This window comes from Chelonoidis abingdonii, chromosome 6 (genome assembly GCF_003597395.2).
Source record: "Chelonoidis abingdonii isolate Lonesome George chromosome 6, CheloAbing_2.0, whole genome shotgun sequence".
In the NCBI taxonomy this organism is placed as follows: domain Eukaryota; kingdom Metazoa; phylum Chordata; order Testudines; family Testudinidae; genus Chelonoidis; species Chelonoidis abingdonii.
In genome coordinates this window covers 6,507,869-6,532,029 of record NC_133774.1, presented here as the reverse complement: position 1 = coordinate 6,532,029, position 24,161 = coordinate 6,507,869, and the positions used below count along the sequence as shown (strand labels likewise).

The following is a 24,161-nucleotide window of genomic DNA, read 5'->3' as shown; positions in this document are numbered from 1 at the left end:
AAAAGGAGAGAGAAACATGGCTAAACTGCAACCAGTAAGAGTTCACAGAAGAGGAGCTCAATACCTTGAGGTTCACAGAAGTTAGAACAAGAAGTGTCAGCAGAGCTAAATTTAGAAAGGAGCAAGCAATGAAGAGGCCTCATCTTAAATAGGTAAAAGAGTTCCTGCCATTAAAATGGGATAAAGGAGGGCAAATGGGACAAGCAAGGTGGAAGGTCTCAATGCACCACATTTCAGACACTGGAGTTGGAGTCAGTCCCAGTCATGACTCCATGATGGTCTCTGGCACCAAACTATTCATCAAATGGCAATGAGCACTAGGTGCTGCACTGATATGTGCTCATGCACCAATTATTGAGGTGATGCTTTTTCACTTGTGTCTGACTTTACATTTTGGCATAGAAGTTATGGTGGATGTCCTGATATCAGGTATTACCCAGGAGCAAGAGCTAAAGATATGTCTGTCTCTCAACTGGTTGAAGATAAAAAACCTCAAACATAACTTGCCTCACCTCAAACACAGCTGGCACTGCCAGGGTGCTCTGTGCTGAACTACTGAGAGAGCTTCAGCTTGGCTTTTTCAAATTCCCCAGTGAAGTGCAAGTATGAGAGAGAATAGCAGGACCAGAAGTTCTCAGCCAAGATTTGCTAATCTTAGGAACGCCACACCAGACAAAGATACACAAGATTTTAAATGTGGCAGAACACAAAAATGTCTATCAATGTTTATAAAACCCAAACCTCACCAGCAGGACATTGTATACAACGGAAAATTGAAGGGGAAAGTCAGTTCTTCTTTCTAAATACAAAGTTAAGTGCTGTTATACACTTATTAAAAAGAAAAGCCAAACACCACTCACCAAGATAGACTTTATCAATAGCTCGCTGTGTCTGTGTAGTTTTGTTAGAATGTAAGCTCTAGGATGCAATGTGTCACCTTCTGGGTTTTCTACAGTGCTGAGATCATTGCCAGCACATAACTGTTATGATAATAGAAGCCCCTAGCAGATGCTTCAAGGCTCAAGACCTAAAAGCTTTACCACTATTGGAAGCTATGAGCTTCACGTGAGACACCAAGAGTGGAGATCTGCAGAGGCAATTTTTTTGAAGAAGAAGAAGAATAGATAAGAATAACGTTGGTCAGAGCCATTATCTTCATCCTGGCAAAAGGATCAGCTATCAGCAGGTACATAAATCAAGTAACTAACTATCAGCAAATCACTAATAGCAAAGTCTTTAGCTACTTTCCAGTTTCAGCATACGGGAACTTTAGACCACTTAACCACTTAGGTAGGACATACAGCATCTCAACCAATATTTTCTCTTTTAACTTTATCTGCAATTAGTAGTTGTTTTATGAAGGTTCAAAAAGAGATGAACTCCCAGATAGACTGGAAAAATTCTTATCAGCCAAGCTCACCTGCTTCTCTCTCTTTTTCACTCACTAAAAATTATGCTGGAAATTTAAAAGGCTATTTCTGAAATGACAGCAAATTCTCTGTGAAGCACATGTTGTCCGAAAGGGCTCAAGGAAGGCAACAGCACCCCTTACCTTTCCCCTTAGACTGCAAAGAAAGGGATTCTTCACAGTTCCTGCTGCATTACAGCTGAATCAATGAACTTGACCTGACTTAATGATCCAAAGGTTGCTTTAAGTAATAATTTCTTACCTCTAGTCCATGTATTAGGGAAAAGGGCCATGGAAATGCCAATCACAGAATAGTGCAAGAACATTTATATACCATAAGACAACACATTACAGTTACAGTTCTGACAGCAAGTGAAAGGGTGTTTCAACGGGATCGGCAATGTAGTCATTAAAGAAATGGTGAGGGGAGAGAGCTTACCTGCTGCTCCTTCAGCTTGGCAGCACCAAGCTCTGAGAGAGAGACAGTTAGCTTTTCTTGCTGTTCAGATAGATACTTCTGATATAGGCTCAGAAGTTCCTGGCATTCTCTGTACTGCTGCTGCAGGGGTGAGACAGCAAGTTAAGGGGAAAAAAATATTTCATATTGAAAAGTTAAAATCTAACAAATACCAAATTTATTCTGTGTAAATCTGTTTTGGTCCTGTGGTAACTGAAGCCATAAAATGCAGAGTTCAGAGAAAGACACACCATGTGTGCATGGAGTCTGGGGTGGGTGGGGGAGGTTGGGGTGGGAGGGTGGAGATGGATGGTTACTGTGGATGTGCCTGAAGCGAAATGAAAAGACCAAGAACAAGTGCAATCTTATCCCACGCCCATAAGACAGAGATGAACCCTCACCAAATTTACAAACACTTGAAGGGATGAGTACATGAGGTAGGTTATGACATTTCAGTTACCGCAATTACAGCCCTCTTTGCATATGTAGTCCTATTTGTATTCAGCTAAGGAGGACAGTGCCAATGCTTTAATTACCAATAGCCAACTCGGTAAATATTCCACTTTTTAAGTACAGCTATGGATTTGGTGCCCAGTTTGAACTACTGATGGATCATAAACACAGCCACAGCTCCAGAACTACAGGCCTTTCAGAGACCAGCAATGATTTTTGGATTGTTATCTGTAGAAGCAAAAAACTGTGGTATTTGCAAGGATATTAGCAATAGTGTCCTGCCTTGCTTGCAGCACTGAAATTCCAAAAGGAGATAAATCTGCTCTTCACCTGTCATTGTGTAATTCTCTCCCTTGCTCATTTAGCATGGTAAACCGTTTATGCTTCCCCCTCGTTCCACCCCTCCCCGATTTCAATTATGCATGCGGATGGGATAAGGGCTCAATGTCCAAAGAGATTACTCTGAATAAATGCTTTAACAACAAGTCATCACAATTAACGTAGAGAACAAAAACTTCTTCAAATATGTAAAATGGTGTTGAGTAATAGATTTTCTTAACATTTTTATGATCTAATCATCGCTTCTGGGCAAATTTGTGTTGCAATCATTTTTGCCAATCATGGCTGCATAAATAACTCCCCGCTTTGTTATTCCCCATTACGATCCTCTGAAAAAAATAATTTAAGAACAGAGCTAAAAATGGGATGAGCAAAGCTTTTTGGGGAGGGAGCAGAAGGAAGGTGATTAAGATCTAATGCTAAAGTAATAAGGAGAGCTTCTAAAACACCTTTGCTCAGCATCTTGAGATAAAGGAGGGTACAAACAATGGTCTAAATAAGCTAATTGCTTTTTCTGGTCAATCCATCTGAAGCTTGAGCAGTTTTCCATTTCTGTGCATTTTGTCAGAGAGCACCAAAAGGCTGAAGTGATTTGTGGTGGTCTCAGGAGTCTTTGCCAGCTATGATGTATATAAAAGTAATTTTTTATTCCAGCTGTAACTATAGGCAGTAATGTTTATAGTAGGTGAACATATTAGCCTGGACGCAGGGCATGAATTTTACTGTAGAAAAAGCCAGTACATTTATACGGCCTAAGAGTTAAATGTCAGTATTTGGAGACAAATTATAGGCAAATTTATTTAAACCCATGTTATGTGGCAGAATATAAAAACAGACAGTCCTATCTTTATCAATTTTTTATGTCTCTGTTAATTCACTCTGCTTCCAACAGCCCCTCCCTGATACAACAGGACCTTACCCCACTATCTGCCTATTGCTGTTCCCTATCCATGTGGGTGAGTGGAATGTATACCCTAATGGGCTTTGGGGTACACACATAGTGGGGACATATCTATTCTTGTTCTTGCCAGTGCATTACACATAGTTCTGTATTTCAAAGATGAAAATCATACAGTATGAGAGTCAAACCTAAAGAAACTAACACAGTGGGACTGCATTACACCAGAAGGTCCCAAACTCTGCTCCGTGGGCCACTGCCACCTTTGAAGCACTTGCTGTGCACGTGATGATGTCTCTTCTTGCTTCTAGCTGCTCAATTTAATTAAAAGAGAGCTGAAAACATGACTTGCTTCCCTAACATTACTTCTACACGTCAGCAATGGCTGGCATTGTCAAATGGGAGGGGGGATGCATGTGCAGGAATGGGAGGAGAGAAGACCATGAGATTTTTCACCTTTTTAAATATGGTTCACATTGTGACAGTGGCTAGGAATCCCCCCTGCATTAGAAGATAAAACCGTGTTCATTCACATAATACTAGAGACATTCATTGGGAAGTAACGAGTAAGCAATCAAACAAAAAAGGTATAATATATCAGTGTTCTCTGTTCACTCATTTAGACAAATGTAGCTTAGTTTTAGCTATGATGATACTTCTTACTAAGCTAGTTCATTTACTGCGGTATAATTTTCTAAGACGCAAGCCTTAATATGAGTTATTACTCTTCCACTCTATTAAATCTTTACTAAACGTGGGGAAAGAGCACCTTACTTTGTAGGAATTAACAGGATTCTATGCCATACACAAATGCAAATAGGACCTACACCATTTAATAGGGAATGATACAATGTTGATGAAGAGGCTATTAGTACCTATATAGACACACAGGCTGATAAAATACTTTCACAATCTGCTTTGAAGAAACTCACAAATTTCATGGAGGCGGGAGGGGGAATAAATCTGTAGGACTACAAATCCTAGAACTGAAACATAGCTAAATGCTCAAATAAAATCACATCTCTTTAAGAGTTCAAGAGTCCAAATACTGGATTAACAAGATATTAATTATCTGATTAGAGCTGTTTAGGAGTTCACTGAACTGTATTCTCATTTGTTGCACAAAAAATTAACACTTGAATTACTGTAATTTGTTACGCACAAAAAGTTTATTAATGCAGTATTAAGCTTGTACTGTAACAAGAGAATCATAAGAAGGGAGGAAATGCAAAGGTTCAGGTTTTAACAGCAATATTAATTCACCATGCTGCATAACCTGTCTATTTTATAGGATTCATTTAGTGAAACAATAGATTAAAGTCACAGATACAGAGTTCATTTATGGCTCTTAGAAGCAAAAACTTTGCTTTGAGAGGTTTGTCTTGGAAAGCCGGGATTGCCCAGGCAGCAGGTGCTAGTAGCATTCTGCTTGTGGAGGCCAGGACATACAGGATTGAGGCAGGACCATGGCTACCGCCTACCGGTACAACTTGCCCCTCTGGGGCGCTTAGGATTGTTGGCAGTACTAGCAGCCCCCTCACGAGTTTAGCAGTATAAGCAGCTGTATTATATCTACCAGTTTCCCAGTAGTCAGGGAGTCAAGGTCCCTCTACAGCATCCTTAGGAAAAAATAATAGCAAATACTACACATCTACACGGCAGGCATGTTAACATTTGCTTGACTTTTTGTAACATTCACAGTGCAAACTGTAATGTTGCAACAACACAGCGTCCCCCCCCCCCCACGTTTAATTTCCTAACATTTGTTTTGTTTGTTTTTAATTGAAAACCTGGGGGTTCTACCAGGGGCTCCCCCACAAATTTTTCACATAGTACACACAACTAAACCACTAGTTTAACTTCACATGGAGCCACCAAGGTCTGGCCCAGCCGCCCCTCCATCGAGAAGCCAAATTTCAGTGAGTGGCAATGCGACTTGGTGCACAAGGTTGCAGCTCCACTCAGGTTTGGCACAATGGCCTATCCATCATGATGGAAGGGCTACTGGGCCAAATTTCAGCCACTCAGTTTGGGGGCCCAAGGCAAACTGCCCTTTTACCCCTTCCGCAGGTGGTGCTGCCCTTACCAATGGTATGCACCACACATATGGTATATACAGCTGTCATAAATATAAAGAGAAGGGTAGCATAAAATCCCTCCGTGTTGGCTGTACTGAATTACTTTACCTGTAAGGGATTAAATAGCTCAAATCACCTAGTTGGCAAATGACCAGAAGGACCAATGAGGAAAGAAGATCCTTTCAAATCGGGGTTGGGGGGGGGGGCTTTGTTTGTGGCTTTATTTGTTTCATCCCTCTCCAGATGGAGGGAGAGACCAAGCAGGTACAATATCTGAAAAATACCTGCAATGATCCATCTAAAATTACAGAAATTGTAAGTAAGGCAAGGAAAGGCATTAGGTTCTCTTTTGTTCTGACTTGTGAATTTTCCTATGCTACAAAAGTAGTTTTATTCCTGTTTTTGAAACTGTGAAGCTGAGTCCAGAGGGAGTCCTCTGTGTTTTAAATCTTATTACCCTGTAAAGTTACCTTCCATCCTGATTTTGCAGGTGTGATTCTTATACTTTTTCTTTAAAATAAAGTTCTTCTTTTAAGAACCTGATTGATTTTCAGTGTCCTAAAAACAAAGGGTCTGGTCTGTGCTCACATTCTAACCAACTGGTGGGTATATTATTCTCAAGCCTCCCCAGGAAAGGAGGAGAAGGCACTTAGGGGGATATTTTGGGGGAACAGGGATTCCAAGTGACCCTTCCCTGAATTTTTCTGTAAAACACTTGGTGGTGGCAGCAATACCGTCCAAGGACAAGGAAAGCAATTTGTGCCTGGGGAAGTTTTAACCTAAGCTGGTAGAATATAAGCTATGGGGGGTATTTCATGTGGGTCCCCACATCTGTACCCCAGAGTTCAGAGTGAAGGGGGGATACTCTAACAACTATGAGCACCACTGTATTCTTTGGCTTACAGAGCCTAATTCCTCCAGTAGCTTCGCTAGTAAAACTTTTCATTTCTGCATATTCACCTGCGTAACACTGAAAAACAATCAACCGGTGCATCTTTCTCTAACCGTACTCACTGCTTTACAAACTTGGTAGAATTCCAAACATGTTCCCTAATCTGCTAATCTAGAACATTTTCATATTTAGCCAACCAGGGACCTCACAACAAGGACCAGTTACTTGCTAAAGTTTCAAAGTTCAATCTTTTCTGAATTATTCCCCTGAGGGCGTGAGGGGAGGGAGGGGGAAATAAGCAGCAGGAATTTTTATTTAAAACAAATTCTCACCCTTTGTTGTTCAAAAGAAAATGATATTTCTTGCCTCAAATTTGTAAAGAGATGAAGCCTTAAGACAGAACAAGCATGAGAAGTTTCTGTCCCAAAAGGACATTTTCAAGAGGCTATTATCAAGGGAAGATGGAATTTCGAATGACATTGTTTTACAATCATAAACCAATGACAAGGGGCCCAGTTATCTACCTTGGGTATTATATGGCCCCCATCACCATAGTACCAAGCACCTCACCATCTTCAATGTATTTATCCTCACAACACCTCTGTGAGGTGAGGCAAGGCAGGGCTCTTACCCCATTGTACAGATGGCAAACTGAGGCACAAAGAGCGTAAGCAATGTGCCCAAGATGACAAAGGATGTCTGTGGCAGACTGTGGTTCAGACTAGTAGTCTAACCACTGGACCTTCCTTATTCACAAACCCATGTCATGTTGATCCTCTGCATGTAGATTTCCACCCTGTTTTAGCAAGTGGGACTCAACCCATCCTGTCCTCCATGCAGCCCCTCACCCTGTGGAGGATTCTCTGCAGGTCCAGAGATTATTATGGGAAGAAGAAAAAGCGGACTGAATCTGGGAAAGGAGACATATAAGAAATATATCATAAGTTATTAAAATATAAAAGTTGACAATAGGTTATAGTATGTGTGCAACTGCTCTATCCTTTCAAATGGTAGGGACGTGCGGGCGTTAGGGCCTGTGATCTTGGCAGGGCATGGGGGAGGCTTGTCAGCCCATGTATCTTTTGCGTGGGCTAGTACATTTTTCAATCCCTGCCAATGGACAGATATCCTGGCAAATCAGGACTAGTTATTGCCCTTGATGGCAGTCTCCACCCAGAGGACAAGGACTGACACAGAGTGAACTCCCTTCATTCCTAGGGGTGTTCAAGTCAGAGAGGAAGAGGATCGGTGCAGCTACAGGAGTTGTAGAACTTTTCACCACCACTAGGCTGCTGCAGCTGTTCTGTGACAAAGAAAGGTCTTCAGTTTGGCACTGTACACCAGCACTAACCTAGGACCTCCGAGGCACTGGCACTCACCACTGCCTTTGAATGTTCATGCTTTAGAAATGGTCTATGACTGACTCAGATGCTTCAGAGTAAGAAATTTTGTCACTGGGCCAGTCAAATCTGTCTCTGAACATTTACATGTGGTCCAACACAGTGAATTCAGTGTACACTCTCTGAACAACATTATAAAAAGTTGTTTGTAAGGCTTAAATTACATTTAAAAGTTTAAAGCTTATTATAACAGCAAAAAGATCACAAGATAAGCAGGGGTTCATGAACAGTCTTCGGGAACACTGATGACCCATCATCAGCTGTTTGCCTAAACTCAGTGTAAATTTAATTAAAAGTGAATTGGATCTGAAGTTAGGTCTGAATTATTTTTTTAATTAAATCATCCAAGCACAACTTTTTTCGATATATTGACATGGCAGGTGATCAAAGCTTTACTTTCTCTTTCTGAAGCAGTACAAAAATATTTTGTATATCGATAGGAGAAAAATTACCTCGCTCCTTAAGAAAAGAAACTATATAGATGCCACTCCCATCTCCACCTGCAGGCTCTCCCTTCTTCCTGATCAAAAACAAACCAAGAACCAACATGATGTGGCTCCATCTACTCACACATGAAAAGCCACATGCACAATACTAGCAGTTTATTTTTTTTTTTTATAAACAAGCATATTGTAAGAACATTGAAATCTACACCAAAGTGTTCTAAGATTCTAAGCAAGGATAAGGCTGTGTCTCAACGGCACCACAGTGTAGACTACAGGGAGTGTGAAATCCAGAGCGCACCAAAACATTGCACTCTTTCCCCATGGTTACTGCTGGAAAGAACTAAAAGCTGCCTAGTTGCATTAACACAATCTTCCTTCAAACTGGACTAAGTTAACAGAAACTAGATACTTTTTAGTTCACACCAGCAGGGTCCACACAAGGCAGTAAGAGCACAAATTGTGGTACACTCTGCAATTTCCCCTCCCCCACATATCTACACTGTGCTGCATTGTGGACTAAGACCTAAATTTAATTAGAAGATCACAGTGCTCTTTAACAATCCAGTTTATTATACAACTTGTATTTGAAATATATGCACTACACACACTTATTTCCTCCTCCAGACCCCTGTTCGATTCACCTTAGAACAACAGGAACAATATGAATGCATTGCCACAAAGCAGAGTCTGGCCACAACACATGCTTCTTGGGTCTTCAAAGCTACACCACAAAAAAATGTGGTTTGAACCTATGTGAATTATTGTTCTGTGAAAAGGTGAAGCCTGGTAACTTCCATGTAGCTTTATTACCTAAATTCTGAAGACGCCGTGGAGACTGACGTTAATTAAACGTTTTATGAACAACTTCACTTCCCTGGTTCTTATGTAACCTAGCTTATGTGGACTGTCTGGCACAATCATGTTAAGAAGCTGCTAGGGAAATTTCTGCACATCCATTTTTCAATGTATTAAAAAGGTTCTGGAGCAGGCGTGAACACTGGTGCAAGAGTATTCAGTTCAAGTCAAAACTTTCTTGGGACTTCAGGAAACAAGTATCCGAAAGCACTGCGAAGGAGCAAGGTAAGTATAATAATATAGTGCTATGCTCTCAAACGTGAAGCCCAAGAGACATGTTTTCATTCACACTTGAATATTTTAATGTTATTAACCAGTAGCTAGTAAATTAATCCAAGATGCAAGAGTAAAAGAGGAAGACACATAAGGAAAAAGGTCACAATGCCCACAAAAGTTAAGAATCACACTCCGGTTTGAAGCATCAGCATTATGTTATTGAATGACATACCTCTCATATAAAGGAACTGCTAATACATTCCCATTCTGTTTGAAGGGAAATTAAATTTACATTCTTTGGGAATATGGTATCTTAATTAGTTCATGACTTGATTACACTTTGAAGTGAGCCAAGACTGCATATGGCGCATACAAATTAGTTAAGTTATGGTTACCCACCTTAAGCAAAAGCTACAGCATTCAGAACAAAGTTAGGGACTAGACTAGGGTAGCCCTTCTGAGCTTTCAGACAGCATATGTACGACACCCAGATTCAAATCTCTTCTGTTCCCATCTGGCTTCAATAAGTCCAGAATAACAAACATGCAGTTTCCTTTCCGTCTCCACCCATACCACGTGCACAATAATTGTTAAAATTGATTTAAAAAGCAATGACAAGCACTAAGCTTCCTATACTGGTCAAAGCACCAATATGACTTATTTCTACAAATAAGATGAAAATTACAGGGGCTACAGTGACAGATTTACATGAGCTAGTATTCGCAGCTACCAAGCCACTTTATTCTGCTTAGCTGATCGCTTTCCTGAGGATACATTTAAAATAAATTTGAAAACACTGAGCTAATACAATACAATGTAGAGCAGTGGTCCCCAACTTTTTTGTAGCCAGTAGCACATTCATGTTTTGAGAAGAGTGTGGTGGACGCCAACAATTTTTCAAGGCTTATTTTGTATTTGTACATTAAATAATACAAAAAAATCATATTTAATATAACATAATATTTGAATCCAGAGAGGAGAGAGAAGCCGGAGAGAAGCTGCAAGGACAGAGAACACTGGCGCCCGCAGCCCCAGAGTTCTCTGTCCCTGGCAGGCGCAGAGCCGCAGCTTCTCTCTGGCTTAAGCCACGTACCCCGCACCTGCCAGGGGCCGAGAACACCGGTGCCCACAGCCTGGCCACAGCTTGTCTTCCCGGCTGGGCACTAGGCAGGCCCCACGCCTGCTGGGAACAGAGAACATCGTGCTCACAGCCTAAGTTCTCTGTCCCCGTCAGGTGCAGGGCCGCAGCTTCTCTCTCCTGCTGGGCACTAGGCGGGCACACATAAATGCCCCAGCAGCGCCACGGCGCCCGTGGGCACCACACTGGGGACCGCTGATGTAGAGCATCTGAAAACTGGTCAAACCAAAGATCACTGCAGCAAGACTAAAGGGACATACTAATAGCTTTCAAAGTCAAAATTAATTCCTCATGGTATGTAACCACCCTATTAACCCACAGAAGTCGGGTTATTTTACCTCAAAGTTCTTATGGACCGATGAGTTTCTTAATCTGAAAAATCAGAAACTTCAGTAGGTAGTTTGATCAAGCAAGGAGCTCAGAATTGGGCACATATGTCTTAGAAATTATCATGCTGGATGTGCCGGTCAAGCTAGACAGCTTGCCTTGCCCAGAGGTGGGTAAAGACACAACACAACACTTTTCTTTTCATGAGAAATGCACACATGCTGCAGCACGCATATAATAAGCATGAATAAAAGAAAAATTAAAAACTGCTCACACAACTTTCCCCCTGGGGAGAGGGAGAGAGAAAGAATGAATCACACACAACAGATACTAGTTAAGTTGCTTAATGCACAATTAAAAGGTGTTCAGATATCACAGTGACAGACCCAATATAAGAACTGAACAAACAGAATACACACAATACAAAACATTATTCTTTATAAGCAATTGCTAGCTCCAGCATATGCAGCAATAGGGTTTTATTCGTGGTTTAAAAATTGTGATAGTATAGAATGCTCAAACAAGGGCCAGAAAAGGGAGAGAGAAATGAGATCACACCTGGGTTCATTAAGGAAGCTTTGCCAAAATCCATATTGATTTTAGGAATATACAAATTTCCTTTAGCATTTCCTTGGGTGGTGCAGCCATTATCTGAGTTGAGTGGATGCAGTTTCTCTTGGAAATGGCCAAGAACTATATTACTTATGCATTTGTCCATCATAATTGTTAGACGTATGATCCTTCTGATGGGGAGCCTTGAGGATTTAGTAACACATGATTTCTCCGCAGTAATACTCACAGCATCTGTGAAGGGCTGCACATATTTAATCGTGTGCAGTAAAAAAGTAAACTCAACCTGTGCTGTATTGGAAGAATGCAAAGCCAAAGAGAGTGGTACACCTCTCACCATCACCACCACCCAAAAAAAATACAAAACCCATGCTGTTTTTTCCTTTTACATAGTTAGAGTGCAAAATTAAAACAAATAAAAGGAACACTGCATAATTCATCTGTCATTTTCTATCAAATTGCTCATAATTGTAACCATAAAATGATAATATTCTACCATATGTGCATCTGCAAAGATGACAAAAAGCACTGGTCAGCTCCAGAGAGAAGAAAAATAAACCTAACGCTCCTCCTAGTGGCCATTGATGGGGATTGCAATAGCATCACATTTTATAGAGCCACAGCATTCTTCCTAAATTTTAAGAAAAGAGTAAGTGTCAAACCTGGAGGTTAATTTTGTCATATAGAAGGGTCTAACAATTCATTATGAAACATGCAAGTCAACTGTGTAATCCTACTGATACCATTCTTCCTAAAATGAGTCCCCTTTATTCACATTCATTCCTGGTATTACATAAAATACCTCTCTCTAGAAATGCTGGGTGTTTATTTGGAGACCTTTGTGAGAATTTAAAAACCTTTTATAGTAGCAACTGTTACTGTTTACATTAAAGCTACTAGTCAGACCAATACTACTTGACAGGCAAACAGCTGTGCTCTTTTCTCTATTTTGACAACAGGCCTCCTTTAAGGAGTCTGAGAGGAAAAAAGATGGTTTTAGCCTGGGGGGAAAATGAGGTATCTTAAATAGCAGAGGGATGCTCATCCTGTTCCATCAAGGCACACTAATGGGAGTTATTTAACAGGATAAAGTATGAACTGGGTGGCAGCTGTTTGGAGGACAGGGTGGAGGGCTATCAGGAGATGAGAAAAACACCAGAGCTGTAAAACCAGAACTGACTAAAGGCAGAGCTACAGGACCGCCATCTGAATTAAAAAGCATGCATATTAAATTAAAAGGGCGGCTGCTTTGCAGAGAATGAGAATGCAAGATCACAAAACATCAGCTCATTTTATAATGAAGCTAACCAGGTTTGGTCCTGGTTAGTATTGGAATGGGTGACCACAGGGGAATACATAGTGCTCTAAGTCTTGTTGCTTCCTTGTGAAAAACAATCATCACTCTTCATAATTTTATATATTTGATGCCTCTGGCTGAAACCTTTTCTTCTGGACCTCAAATAGGAATAATATTGAGAGAAAGGCAGATCCTCCTTAAGCCATGTGGCAGTTCCACTACACTCAGATACAAAGGTTTCCGGTTCAATTCCTTGCTGCAGCTGAGTCCTCAACAGTCTGGATAAACCTTTTGTTTGTTGTCACCTCCCTCAGTTACATTTTTCCAGCCTGCACTGCCTACATCAGGCTTGGCTAGTGTGACTTCTTATCAGAATGCACTTAAAGCAGCAGCAAATAGTTTAAGTGTCTCATTCCCCATCTGTAAAATGGGCATTTGAGCGTCCCTATGTCTTGTGATCCTTGGATGAAACACACTAAAGCTTGTTGCTGGACAAGGATAGGAAGAAAGAAAAGCTCAATATGCCAGGAAGTCTTGCCCTCCTTGCGGTACTGTTTGCGCTGGTGAAATAACAGCCTGCACGCTGTTCTCATTATAACTATACAGAATCATAGATCATTCTAGCTAATTTTGTTTTTCCTTTTAGAACTATTGCTATTTTGACAGCTTTTCTAACCTTGTTAGAACGCAATCTGCTAGCAACACTGTTGATGAGGGAAATGCAAGGTGCTCTCTTCTGAAAGGCAGCTGAGGTCAAATCAACAAATTCTGTACAAGTCTTATTACTAATTTAAATTTTTTTAAACAAAAATCTCGTGTGCCAGCACACGGTAGAGAGTCACTTTTCTCTCATGTGTATCAGCTGCATCTCTGTAATTTAGATGCGTATTTCAGAATGACAAAGGCTTCAGAAAGTTAGTGCTTTCTTCTAGAAACTGGCCTTAAATGCACCACACTGAGAAGTGCTGGTTACACCGAACTGAAGCCAATGAAGAAAAGATTTAATAACAGTCTCTTTATAAGGTTCATTGTTGTAGGACTACTTAATATACAAGATTAACACATCTTATCTCCCAGTTTCACTGAAACCTATTATACCCCTCATTAATACATGCACATTGCTACATCATTTACAAAGCCAAGCTCTCAAACCATATTGTATGAAAGAGGGCGTGTTCTGCTGCTTTTACTAGTGCTATTCTCTCTCCAAGAAACCACTGTGCAATAATATGAACCCTATAGCTCAGAATGCAAGACATTGTTTAGAGAAAGTATGCAATTCTCTTTAGAGCTGAGAATTAAAAATACAACTTGTTTTCCTTCACTCGGATATAGTTATCTGTATTTCAGTTCCTCTAGTTCCAGATCAAGAAGGGGACACACCATTCCACTAGCTAGCACAGACAAGCAGAACCATCACCACCAAAATCTGAAGACATTCTGGTGCTCTCTGTTCCCTTGTGATTCAAGATTACTAAAGAGATTACATTAAAGAAACAGAACAAAGAACCATGATTAATCATGTCAACAAAACTTCTAAAAATATTTTCTCTCTAGTAGGGCCCAGAAATAGCTCTCTCACACACAAGCAGGGACACACAGAAACAAACCCTTGAGTGCTAAATACAAAACAGAAGCCCTAAACTCACAAATGTTCACCTGCAAATCTTAAGTGGGAGGATCTCCAAACCAGTGTACCTCAAGTACAGACCCTACGCTTAGATAGGAAAAAACATTTCCCCCCTCCTACCCTTTCACCTCCAGTATGGAATGAAGGGACTAGTAATTCCCCTGCACCAGAAAAACAGAAGTACAAGGAGGGATCACATGGCCAACACCATCTACTAACACCCAAACACTACTATTTGGACTGTACGCTCAAGGCAGAAATTGCCTTTTGTCAGTACAGCACCTAGAACAATGGGACCCAGATAGTTACAGGGGCTTTGGGGCATTCACACAATGCAATAAAGAAAGAAAATTAGTTCCACAGTAAAACTCTTGCAGGAAGCTGAGTGCTGGAAAAAGTCTTTTCTAAGGTTGAGGGGGGGGGCGGGGATCTACAGCCTCTAATATACCTTGGAAGTGAATGGTGTCTGACAAATGAACTAAATTCCCACTCAGCCCCCACCCCAAGCTTGACCTCTCCAAAGCCACATTATCCAATGACAGGGGTTCTAAATTGAAGTGAAGTACTGGGATTTGTAGTGTCCCCAAGAAAAGCTGGCTTCGTCTATGCAGCATCTAGTTTAGAGCCATCCAGGGGTCACCCAGATAACTCTTCATAGATTATCCTGTCAGAAGGGAAAGCATAAACTTGGTTAAGAGCTAACTGGAAAGCATCCATGGGTTAGACCGACCTCTGGGAATACAGTGCACAACTCAGAAAACTTTCTACTGTTCCGTTGTGAAGATGCTTACCTCTGGCTGACCCCAGCTTTGAATCAGCAAATCAAGTGCCTTAGGAAAAAAGAAGTTATTTACCTGTGCAGTAACTGATGTTCTTTGGGATTTGCTCACCTCACGCTGTGGGTTGGGAAACAGCCCAGAAATCTTCCCCTCTGGTAGAAGCCACAGTCCAGGTCAATCCTCCTGTGTTTGATCAGGAGTTGGGAGGTTTGGGGGGAACCTGGGCCTACCCTTTACTCCGGGTTCCTGCCCAGGGCCCTGTGGACTGCAGCTGTCTAGAGTGCCTCCTGGTATAGTTGCGCAACAGCTACAACTCCCTGGGTTACTTCCCCATGGCCTTCTCCCAACATCTTCTTTGTCCTCACCACCAGACCTTCCTCCTGATGTCTGATAATGCTTGTACTTCTCAGTCCTCCAGCAGTATGCCTACTCACTCTCAGCTCCTTGCAACTCTTGCTCCCAGTTCCTCACATGCACTTCCTCTCCTCTGTCTCCCTGGCTCCCTCTGGCCTGACTGGAGTGAGCCCTTTTATAGCATCCGAGGGGCTCTAATTAGCATCAGGTGCTTAACAGCCTCACCTGACTCTTAACAAGTTAATTGGAGTCAGGTATTCTCATTACCCTAGAGCAGCCCCTACTCTGATCACTCAGGGAACAGAAAACTGCTTATCCAGTGGCCAGTATATCTCCCTTCTACTACTCTGCTGTTCCCAACTGGCCTGGGAGTGAGTGAGTGAGTGAGTGAGTGTGTGTGTGTGTGTGTTCGTTCAACATTAGGAGAATGCACATCCACTCTGCCTGCATCAGAGAATTATCTAGTCAACAGTACCTATCAGAGCGGCACATGCACCCTTCTCTTTCTTCATGTGCTTTGCGAGGGTATAAGGGATGGAGCCACCCCACCACACTGCATTCCTTAACCACTGCGGGGACGGTGGGTGGGCTGTGGAACATGTAGATGGACTACACATCTCAAAGAACATTATTTAGTATACAGGAAAGTCACCTCTCGAGTGCTAGTCTGTATACATATTCCACATGGGGAGACTCTCTAGCAATAGCCCCACAGGGAGTGGGTATAAGGAGTTTCAGTAAATACGGATTGCAACACAGATCTTCCAAATCTTGCATCATCCCTGGCTGCCTACGCTAATGCACAGTGCTTTATAAATGTGCATATGGATGACCAGGTTACTGCTCTGCAAAGCCCTGAACTGGGAGGTTCACTAGAGAGGCCACAGAGGTGAACTGTGCCCTGATGAAGCGAGCACCGACTCTGCTGGGCAGCTGCATGCCTGCTAGCTGGTAACATGACTTGATGCATTGAGTAATCCAGTTTGATATTGTCTGCATAGACACAGCTTCTCCTTTTACTTTTTCTGTGTAAGCCAGAAATAGCATGGACAATTTCTGTAAGGATTGTGTTCCACCCAGGTAGAACAATATGGTTCTGCATACCTGGTGAAGACGGAGGGTGCTGTAGGAAGCACAAAGGGCAGGACTCAGTACTGCTAGTATTTGTTGTTCAACACAAACCTCAGGAAGCACTTGCATTATGGTTGTATCGCAATGTGGAAATGCATATCCCTGGGGTTGAGAGCAACCTTCTGGACCAGGGAAGGAGCGATGAAGGTGGACTTGAACTTCTTGAACAGAGGTGTTGAGGGTTTTGAGGTCTAATATCAGGTAAGCCCATCCTTTTTCTTGGGAGTGAGGAAGTACCTTAAATACAATCCCCATTCCCTCTTCTACAGTGCACATAGCAAGAGACTGCACTTCTTGTTGAAGCGGAATCTCATGAGAGAGGTCCCAGAAGAGGGACAGAGAAGATGTGAGGGGGCGGAGTGGAGGGAGATCAACTGAATGGCAGAGTCTCTCTGGACCACCTCCAAAATCCAACAGTCTGAGGTGATGTTGGACCGGGTCTTCTGGAAGAAGACCAGACAGTTGCCAAAAGGCAGGGAGGGCAGACAATATAAAACAAATTGTATGCTGACCTTGGGCACCAAGTCAAATGTGCTGCCTGGCCAGTACCAATGCAAGAAGATGTGACAGAGAGGTAGACACCCTCCCCTCCCAGTGGATTTTCTCCCCCAGGGCCTCTGTCTAAGGCCTGGGTGCTCAGGCCTTTGTTGATAGGGTTCTGGCCTGAAGTGAATTCATCTGGAGGCTGGGGTATAGATCCCCAGGGAACTGAGGATTTCCCTAAAGTCTTTGAGGGATCTCATATCTGCATCAGTTGTCTCATGGAAGAATGAGCAATCCTCAAAAGGCACGTCCTCAATTGTTTTCTGTAATTCTTTTGGTATGCCTGCCAAAGTCAACCAGGAAAAACCGCGTATCATGACTGCTGTGGCCACTGCTCAGAAGCCTAAGTCCACTGTATCCAAGGCCACTTGGAGTGCAGTTCTGGCCACCCCATAACCTTCCACCAGATAGTCTGAAAATCATCCCTATCACCTTAAAGAAGTTTAGCAATAAAAGGTAGTAAGTCACATCAGTTGACTTGGTAATACGTTGCCAAGACTGCTTTGTAGTTCAAGATCCTCATTTGGATATTCAAAGTGGAATAGGATTTTCAGCCTAGCAGATCAAGACACGTGGACTCTGTCTTTAGGGGTCAATTTCTGGCTGCCCTGGTGAGCTTTTTCACAGGCTGCCATCACCAACAGGGATTCTGATACCAGGTGCAAATCAAACTTCTGGTACCTGGGACCTAGTATGGTCTATCTGCCCTTTTGGACACTGGTTTCAGTGACATAAGTATCTGCAGTAGGGCATTTGTGGGTTGTAAGAGCCGCTCATTGATCAGGATCGCTACATGTCCAGGTATTGACATGTGTAAATTACTGAGGACCTTGCATGGTGCATTGCACACCTCGTCAGTTGGTTTCTCCAAGGTTGCTGCCTACTCATGACAGCCTGGAATGCTTGCAGTCCTCAAGGGTAGCAGCTGACTTGTCATAAGCCAGGACATCATCCAACAATGACAAAGTAATGGCTGCTACCATTTGTTGTTCAGCAGGAACCTGCTGGATGATAGTAGTGTGCTCCTGAATAGTGCTAGGGACGTGTCCAGATGCTGGTGCTGGTGTTAGTGTGTGACAGTCCATGCCATGAGCACAGTGGGCTGGTCTTGGGTTACAATGAGGTCCCAAGGGGCCCACATACAACCATCAGGATCGTATGGCACCAGAACCCATGAGGTTTAGTATCAGCAGTCCAGTACCAGACTGGGTTCAGACCACGCTCTGCCATTGGCAACAGACATGCAGATCGTATCCTCCTAGACAAGACCAATACCACAGAGTCCTGGGACCTGAACAGGGATGGCTGATGGCCTCCTCATGAATCAGAAGAGGTGAGGGAACAGTTCTGCAAGAAGAGAGGCAGGGAGCTCACCTCATGGCTCTAGGTGGAACTTGATCAGACAAAGTTGCCAGATCTAGGAACCTGGGTTAATGTCATGCCTGAATGCGGCTCCAGTAGCCGCAGGGGAGCATGCCCCATGTGGCATAAGGTGGGGTATGGCTGCAGATCAGTGTGGGGATGACCACCTGGGGGCCAGTGCAAGAGGCAACAGAGTGGTTGGTATCAGAGTGAGGCTTCTGCCCGGTACTGCAGCAGCTGGCAGCTTCTCTGTTTGCCTCAGTACCAAAGAGGCTAGAATGACCATGGACGTATTGGCCTGGGCCTTTATCATGGCCAGTTCTGCTTGGTTTGTACCAACTTTGGTACTCAGGGTACTTTTTCTAAGTTTTGAGGAACCTTTAATAGCCAACAGTCTGGTAGTCTTGCAGAGCCTCAAAGTGGATGTGAAGAGGGTGATGTTCGCCTTTTCTCCTTAGAGGGCTTGCAGTTAAAAGCCTGACCTATCGCTGTCCTTTCCAGATGAGGAAGACACCGGCCTCGCAGACCCTTCGGCCAGTTTGGAGGTTGAGGATTGGGCAGTCTTCAACAGCCTCCTGTCTTCCAAGGGCCTTGATGCCTGCAGACTCACCTCATCACCTGCTCCGTAAGGATAACCCTCAGAAGCACCAGGTCCCTTTCGAGAAGCACCTGAAATTTCACAGCACTCCAGGACATGTCCTTTACCGAGGCGAAACAGACCCCTCATGTGTTCATCATTCAGAAGCATGACTGCCTCACAGGGCAGAAAGTTCTGAAAACCCAAGGATTTGCCATGGTCAGACACTGAGGCTGGCACTGCCAGCGACCGCAGAGGGAGAAGAGCCTTTGTTCCCCTGGGGCATCCCGAAGACCTAACTAAATATTTGAAACTACTAATTAAATCATTGCTGCAGGAAAAATTCTGAAGAGAATTGCTCAGATGAACCACAGGTGATAGAGAAGAAACTGGGTGTAGCAGAACAGCTTTGCTTTTTATACCATGGAAAAGTTCATGAGAAAGGGATAGGCACATACGCCACCCCGACAGGTAATGCTGACTAAAAAATCCTGTGACACGTGCATTAGATATGTATTCAGGTATTGTCAGAGCATATTACCACTATTGTGATTGATAACCTCCCAGTACAGCCACAGGGCTGGCCAGGACTCCCAATTCAAAGAGTATGTGCAGGGAAGGTTTGGCATAACTATGAACAGTCCCCTAGAAGGTATTAATCTTCAGACCATTATTTCAGGAAGCCCTGTACTACCAGAGATGTAGATTCTGAAGCACCCTTTCGAAAAAGTAAGTGTAGCTGAAGGGAGTTCACACTGAGACCGCCACTTACAGAAAATGAGGCCTTCAGATAGTTGACTGTAGCTCTCTCAATGGGCTAGCATCTGAGTAAGTGCAAGATATTCCTCTTGGGCTTAATTGCAAGGTCCAAGACTTAAAAAGGTAGAAAAAACTGTACTGTTTGGGACAGTTGGTGCTGGAAAGATAATATTACCAGCCAGTTTGCCAAGTGCAATACCACCAAGAGGCTATCTTCACAAAAAAAAGCCTAAATCCTCCAACATTCACTTGGTTAATACACGGATGACTGTTGGCAGTGGGAACAGAATAAAGTCCTCTAAAAATTAAAGATCCTCAATGACAAGTGTGGGGGGACCATAGAGAGAACTGTTCAAGCAAGTATATTAAGCCTGTAGCATACACCAAAAAAAGATTCTCATGGTGGCCACACTGCAGGCCATAGCATAGAGTTACAAGCCTTGGAGGACCACGTGATGCACTAATGAAGAAGATAGCTAGCACAAAGAAGCTGGACAAGTTTTCTATACATTCTTGACCTATGTGAAGATGATCACACAGTCAGTCAGATCCCTCTACCCATAACGCTGCTTGCTCTTAAGCCAAGAAAGTATTTCTTTAGGAACTACAGTGAACCCTAATCCAGGTAGCCCCAATGTGGTATATGGCTTTCTATGGAGAAGGAACATTTTAGTGATGGCAGTATTAAAAAGGTTTACCTATGGATTGCATTCCCAGGACTCCAATTAGTCTAAACTCAGTCCATAATAGATAAATAAAAAGAGAACATATGAGAAGATTTTGCACACTGGATGAATATACATGGCCTGATTTGGTTTGTTCTCTTGTAAACAAGAAACCAACATTCCCATGGTCTTGCAACTGAGACTGGAGTGGGCAGCTGAAAGGCTTTAGACCAGTGGTTCCCAAACTAGGGGCGCCGCTCGTTCAGGGAAAGTCCCTGGCAGGCCGGGCCGGTTTGTTTACTGGCCACATCCACAGGTTCGGCCAATCGCAGCTCCCAGTGGTCGCAGTTTGCTGCTTCAGGCCAATGAGGGCTGCAGGAAGCTGCGGCCAGCACATCCCTTGGCCCGCACTGCTTCCTGCAGCTCCCATTGGCCTGGAGCGGTGAACTGTGGCCAGTGGGAGCTGCGATCGGCCGAACCGGTGGACCTGGCCAGTAAACAAACTGGCCAAGCCCGCCAGGGGCTTTCCCTGCACAAGCAGCACCCCTCGTTTGGGAACCACTGCTCTAGACAAAAGGGTTGAATTATCTGATTCCCAAGTTCTTATTAACGTCAGCCAAAGAAAACTCTGAGGTGACAGATTCAGGAAAGCTTCTTTCCCCAGAGGAGCTAGAGATGGCAAGAGCAAGAAGCTTCTATTTTCCTTGGTGGGCTGGAATATGAAAAAACCCAGGGAGTCTGAAGTAGGATTTCTCCTTTGTGCAGGGTAGAGAAGCACTGATGTTTAGCGAATGGGGAGTTCTCCCTTGAGAATGTGAGAGAGAGAGATTGTGCTTGAGTGGTAGCCTGCACAGAATCAGCCTAATTTAAGATGCTGAGTTAACTCAGGAGCCCATGTTGAGGTGAGGAATCCTCAGGTATCTCTCTCTAATTCCATTACATCACGAGAATGTCCACATCTTCGACAACTTTTGTGAGAGAGGCCTGGGTAAATGGAAATTTACTCCTTATGCTTTTATCCTTGTATCTCTCCAGAAGTAGGGAAGTATCCCCATTTTATAAATGGGAGGGTGCAAAGAAGACACTGACTTGTCTAATGCTACAGAGGGAGTCAAGGAATTGAATCCAGGTCTCTGAAGTCCCAGTCAAATGCCTTAACCATGAAACCTTTCTTGTTACACCCAGAAGTGATCCTGGAGTAGCTAGAGCCATGGCTGCAGTGCTTTGGTGAGCTCAAGAGTTCCCAGGTGGAACAGACAAAAGGAACCAGCAGGGAAGTCACAGTACGTTCCTTTCCTCTTCTCTTCTGAGGCTCTGGCTCCATCATAGATATGGTGAGAGACAAAGGGAAGAGATGTGGCAAAAACAAAATTAAAGCACTAACTGCACAATGCACGTGCCTCTAAAGTGAGTAGGAACAGAAGGTACCAAACCATGTTCAGATCTGACTGGTAGCACTGCTCTCAGTCAGTGCTAGCAAGGGAGGCATGTCACTTCAGTAAAGACCACCGGAAATGAAGGCAGTAAATGCCACTGTCAGTATTTTAAATGATGTGTGTGTCTGTGCGTATTGTGGAGCAGGAAAGGACAAGCCAGTTTAACAGAACATGTGGAGATTTTTCTCCCCAAGTCTGCAAAGCTTTAAAATTAGCACTCTATGTTTGCTTGTTCTTTTAATGCCTGCATTTATTAAGGAGCAAAATAACCATGTCTCTGAAATGCCAAAACAATATGGATCCATAAATGTTCCATTCCTATTTGTACCTAATCTAAATATTTATGTAGTAATTTACCAGTAAAAGATACAAACTGTTTTTTAAAATGTTACATTGTATTAAAGGTTAACTATATGACATGTTTTATTATGAGGCTTTAAATGACATTGAAAACCAATGTCTTGGACGAGCTCCAATGGAAGCATCGTAGTTGAAATGGACACAGGCAGGTGCTCATATTCACTTTTCACAAAGATAAATGTGGAAGTTCAGACCTTTCCTCAGAGCTATTTCAGTCTGCCTGGCCATAGACCAAACAAGCCAGGAGTGCATTGATTTACAGAGTGAAGGCTATCTTCACAACCAGAAGGGCTAGAAACAGATATATTAGTCAAACTTGGCTCTCACACAGACCAATAATGTAAAGTTTCACTCAGAAAGGATACCTTTACCAAAATTAGGACAAGTCAAAATGCGAGTAGTCTGCATAAGAGCATTTGGAATTGAGCTTTAATTCTTTTGTTATAAAGATGCTGTGCTTAAGAGTAGAAAAATTCCTGCTAGCTACCAAAAAAAGCACAGAATCATATCTCATAGCGATCACACCAGGCGGCTATATTTCTCTAATGACCCCACCCCTCCAGCAATGTCCCCCCTAGCTTCCTGTCACCTAATGCATTAAATTCAAGCCCCTCCTCCTCACTTTTATGGTCCTATAAATCCAGGTCCCATCTTTGCCGCTGCTCTAGAGTCATACTACACCTACAATCTCCCTATGCTTCTTCTGTTCCCTTTGTCTCCTCCTCCCCGCCTCCGCCTTCTACTCCTGCTGCCCCCTGAACTGGAGATAGTTTCCAACTTCTTCTCTGCCATACAAACTCACACTTCTTCAACTCTTTTCTTAAAGCCCACTACTTCCAGAAACCCTGCCTCCAAGTCTCCTGAGCAATAATCTCTACACATTCCCAACTGGAACCGTTTTCTCAAGTTGTCCCTATCTTCAGCAGTAAAACCTTTGGGTTATGGCCTTGCTCACACAGGTTTAAATCCAGAGTAATTCCAATAACTTCAGCAGAGTTACTCCAAAGTTACACTCATCTGAACAAGATCAGAATTATTTTTCTAAAGTGCTTGGGACCTATTAGCGTGTCTCTCTGTGTCTCAGTTTCCCTGTATGGAAACTGGGGATATAATACCTATTTCACAAGCATGTTGGGAGGTAAATGTTTGTCAGCGCTTTGAAGACAAAGAGCTAAGTATTATCATCACAAATTAAAGCTCCTATCTTGGACTCCACCAAGGCTACATGCACAGCTTTAGCAAATAACTTAGTTTTTAAATGCTGTTCGAACAACCACACATTCCAGCAGGGAGAACAAACAATATGAACAATGATTAGTGAATACTGCCCAAGTATGTTACATTTCCCTTAACAGAGTTAAAGCACATCTGCTCCCAAGTTGGGAAAGGCTGGTTTTCCAGATATAACTAGTAAGATACAGCAGCATGAAGAGATGTATTAATGTCCCTTGCTTCAGTGAGAGACAGAGTACACAGGCTTACTGATGGAATCTGCATTTTTGGTTTTCATTTGTTCTGCTTGGGTAACCTTACCAGACTGAGAAAACACATTTCCAAGCATTACTATTTTGAATACTATTGTTTAATCAGACTATCTTTTTCTCCACTTAGCCATCTCTAGATCAAAGAAAACTTGGAAGCAGAGTTTAACTTTCTATCTCAGAGTGGAAACATTTATCTCTAAAATGTAATAAAATTTCTCATCTCAATGATACACAGAAGTACTCGGAATGTATTACACATGATCAATGCTGCAATGAGGTGTAGAATACTAGTGCAAACAAACACAGT

The 24,161-nt window shown here is 42.8% G+C and overlaps 1 protein-coding gene across 1 annotated transcript in view; it reads right to left on the bottom strand.

The window, feature by feature from the left end:
• Positions 1 to 24,161, bottom strand: part of KIAA1328 (KIAA1328 ortholog) — a 256,258-nt gene that overhangs the window by 145,485 nt on the left and 86,612 nt on the right. The window contains exon 6 of the mRNA XM_032779841.2: positions 1,848 to 1,975. Within this exon, the coding sequence (XP_032635732.1) occupies positions 1,848 to 1,975 (128 nt within the window). The remainder of the gene's footprint in view (positions 1 to 1,847; positions 1,976 to 24,161) is intronic.